The sequence below is a fragment of the Maniola hyperantus genome, chromosome 5, assembly GCF_902806685.2.
Source record: "Maniola hyperantus chromosome 5, iAphHyp1.2, whole genome shotgun sequence".
NCBI lineage: Eukaryota > Metazoa > Arthropoda > Insecta > Lepidoptera > Nymphalidae > Maniola > Maniola hyperantus.
Window position 1 is genome coordinate 1911142 of NC_048540.1, and position 3703 is coordinate 1914844.

The 3703-nt window shown below is 40.8% G+C and overlaps 1 protein-coding gene across 1 annotated transcript; it reads left to right on the plus strand.

Moving 5' to 3' along the window:
* The first annotated feature begins 2464 nt into the window (after positions 1–2464).
* LOC117982051 (uncharacterized) lies at positions 2465–3452 on the plus strand. Its single transcript, XM_034968329.2, has one exon. The coding sequence runs from the start codon at positions 2528–2530 to the stop codon at positions 3293–3295; it is 768 nt and encodes a 255-aa protein (XP_034824220.1). The 5' UTR covers positions 2465–2527; the 3' UTR covers positions 3296–3452.
* Positions 3453–3703: the final 251 nt, after the last annotated feature.

A 3703-nucleotide genomic window follows, 5' to 3' on the forward strand; every position in this document is an offset into this window, starting at 1 on the left:
TAGTGACATGGCTTTCTTCCCTCCGCATTATATGCCCATACCATGCCAGCCTATTCTACCCCTCATACTTTCTACCACTGGCGCTACTTTCAAACTTCCCCTTATATATTCATTCCTTATCTTATCCACCCTTGTCACACCACATATCTCGTCTTTCATCTGTCCCTTTTACCGCCCAACATTCTGAACCATACACGTCTTTCCTAGCTATGAGACCGAAAGTAACTACTGAAGTGTTTTCCATAGACAAAGATGGTCGATAGCAGAGTTGTTACGCCTGGTTGGTTCACGTTTTCCATCTTACTTTATGTAGTTGTGACAAGGCTGCTGACTGCAAGAGAGTAAATACCTTCGAGATGTGGTGCCTAGAGGCAAATGCTGAACATTGCCTGGACTGAGCATTGAAGCAACGTAAAAAAAATCGACTGATATGCGTCCCTCAAAGAAATAATATTTATATTCCGTACCTACTCGTACTATAGCGACATGCCCACGGCTTGCTCCTGTGAGAATTTCGAAAAATCCGACCTTATACCTTATCTAAGTACATTACCTATAAAAAAGCTGTGTGCAAAGTTTCAATTTTCTAGGACCAAGGATTTGGGCTGAGCGTTGATGAATCAGTGAGTGAGTCAGGACTTTTCTTTTTGCTGTAGGAGATCAAATGACAAACAGAACCGCGTGTAGGCCTATTGTTTTATCATAATAAACCCGCGGTCAGCATGGCGATGCATTATTCAATTAGACTGATAACACTTGAGGGTATTACCGCTAATAAAATTGTAATGTCTTGCTTCCGAGACGCGTGGGCACACTCCAGCGACCCCAGCCTAACCCTAACATCTTTGAAAAGAGAGGAACAGATCACATGATACGTCTTATTGAACAGGGGGTATTCAAGGGGCGGACCAACAAATTCCTGAAAGGCCGGCAACGCATTGGCGGTTTCTCTGGTGTTGTTCATGTTCATGGGCGGCGGTAATCTCTTAACATCAGGTGACCCGCCAGCTCGTTTGTCGACTCGTATTACGACTTACGACCCGTAAGTCGTAACACGAGTTGCTATGTAAGTTAGTAAGTTACGACGCGACGTAATCAGATGTAAATCAGCTAGCACTGCGCTGCGGCTTAAAATTTAATAGATGCCTCTTTCTATCGTGCTTTGACTCTCCTCTATCTCTTTCTCCCTCTCTCTCTCATAAAAGATAGAGTTACACGAGAGCCGTCGAAAGGCCGCGCCGCTTCCCTATCCCTCCTAGAATATAAGCGCAAAATAGAGAAGTTCCGAGTTCCGACTCACTCACTAACTCATCAATGCCCAGACCAACCTCTTGGACCTAGAAAGCTGCAATCTTGCACAGAGGTTCCTTTTTTATTGTAACAATAAAGCGTCCAGATCATTCCATTTTCATTTCAAGAAGAATATAATATATTGTTTGTCAAAATCAGTGAGCGGAAACAAGAGTAGGTAGGTACAATGTCGGCTTGTATCCAAGTAAGCAGTTATTCAACAGATTAGATCAATCTAGCTCGCGAAATTGATGACACATTTTGTGTGTAATTTTACAAGGAGCCGGCACCTTCAACCCTCCGCTGCTCTCTGTAGCCATGTTACATTTCTCATGAATTTTGTTTGTTTCTAAACTAGTTAAGTGTACTAGTTACACGTTATATTAACTAGGTACTTAGTTAATTATACGTCATATTAACTTATAGCAAAGGACGCGAATATTGAATATCTTCCGAAATTCATACTACTTATATATCCATGAATTTCGGATACTTACTTGTCTAAGTTTGAACAGTTTTTTTTTTAAAGAATATTAGCCATGTTAAATGACTAATATTCCCCTTTCCTCTCCAACTAAGCGTGAGGCTTGTGCTAGGAGTAGGTACGACAATAGCGCAACGGGCGGGGTTTGAAACGTCGACCTTTCGGTTTTCAGTCCAAAGCAGTCCAGTCCAAGTCCAGTCCTCCTTTTACCGGTTGAGCTATTGAGGCTTCCAGTTTCCATCCACTTTAATCTACAAAACACTAACCTATTTAAATCAGTACTTAAGTTAGTAATTATTATAAAATAATGGATTAGACACGATACCTATGGATAATGATTCGGAAACTGATCATAAATAGACTGAATTTTCAAGATAAAACTTTATCAAGTATCTCGGCCTCAATTATTTGACATATCAATGTAACAAAATGTATCAAGGGTCTCGGAGACATTACAAAATTCCACTCAATTCTCATAAAAGTTAATTTAATCCTGACAATTATGATGACTGGAGCACTCCAGAACTAATTGCTCAAAAGATATCCGCCCAAATTAAATACCACCCCTGTCCCCTAGCGAAAACCTAATTACACGTTTGTCTATCAATTTGTTAGAATCGAGAAAAAAATCCCCTTAAACTTAATCCCGAGGGATCCGTTGAACGGTTAAGTGTTGGAGTTTAATAAACTGTTTAATTAAGGACGCGTCAGATCGGCAGGGAACAGTGTCGTGCGCGCGCGCGTCCAGACGCCATGCTGGTGATTGCGCTCGTGTTTCTAACGAGCATCTTCGCTGAGGCACGGCCTTTCAACATTACCCACCTCATAGTCCCCGAAATCGTACCCCCCGGGCTAGAAGACGTCGAAATCGAGTGCAGATACGACGCCAACTTCACTTTACTCAACTGGTTTAAAGGCTCCAATGAATTTTTCCGGTACAAGCCTGGATCAGCACCGAGCACGAGATCCTTTCCTATCCTCGGAGTTGGGAGAGTCGAACTCGTCGCCTGCGGACCGACAGCTTGCCGCCTCAAACTAGGCGCATTGACGGAAGACGCTACTGGATTGTACAGATGTGATATCGAAAGAGATGTACCGCCTTACAGATTTGCTACCCGAAAAGCGTATATGGAAGTTCACGGGCATGTGCATAGGAAACCGATCCTCGACGGGTTAGCTGAAGAATTCGGAGAAGGGGACGACATGAAGGCATACTGTAGAGGAGCTCCAGATACCGAACTGCGCTGGTATATAAATGGTAGGGAACTAGAAGAATTGAGAGGTTCAACAGTTTTGAAGAAGACAAGTTCGAGATTACTATTCCTTGGTATACCACCGATGGTTACCGTACAGTGCGCTGAATACAAATTTGGTAAATTGTTCGGGTCGAACCAAGAAAAGGCACGATGGAAAGACCATGGAGGTCAGGATGAAAGGCCGCAAGAACAAAGAAATAAATCAAATATAATTAAAGTGCATTCCATACTTGTTTGTATTAGTTTGTATTTGTTGATGTTGTGAAATATTTTGTTTGTGATAATGGTAAAAGGTGATAAGATTAAGAAAAGCAAAGTAATGACATCAGTTCCTCGAAAGAAAGTTTATTGTGCTTTATAATGCTAAAGATGTAATTATATTTTTGCACGTGAATAAGAGAAATAATATCTATAAGGTATAATAAAAATTATTTATAAAAATTATAGCTTTTTCTCTGTAATTTTTTTGTTCACAGAAGAAACAAGAACTTGTTTGTTTGATAACAAAACAATTCGATCTGAAATTAACATTTTAAAATTTCTTATTTCAGTAGATACCTACCTAAAAACATAAAGCTAACCTTATCTAATTACTATACAAATCATGTCCTCGTGGAATGGTGCCAAGAATACTGGCTGCATTTCCGCACTGGACAGCCAGGCTAATCCTTTG

Bases quoted from the DNA above. Each gene is read 5' to 3' on its own strand.
- LOC117982051 (XM_034968329.2), top strand. From the start codon at position 2,528: ATGCTGGTGATTGCGCTCGTGTTTCTAACGAGCATCTTCGCTGAGGCA.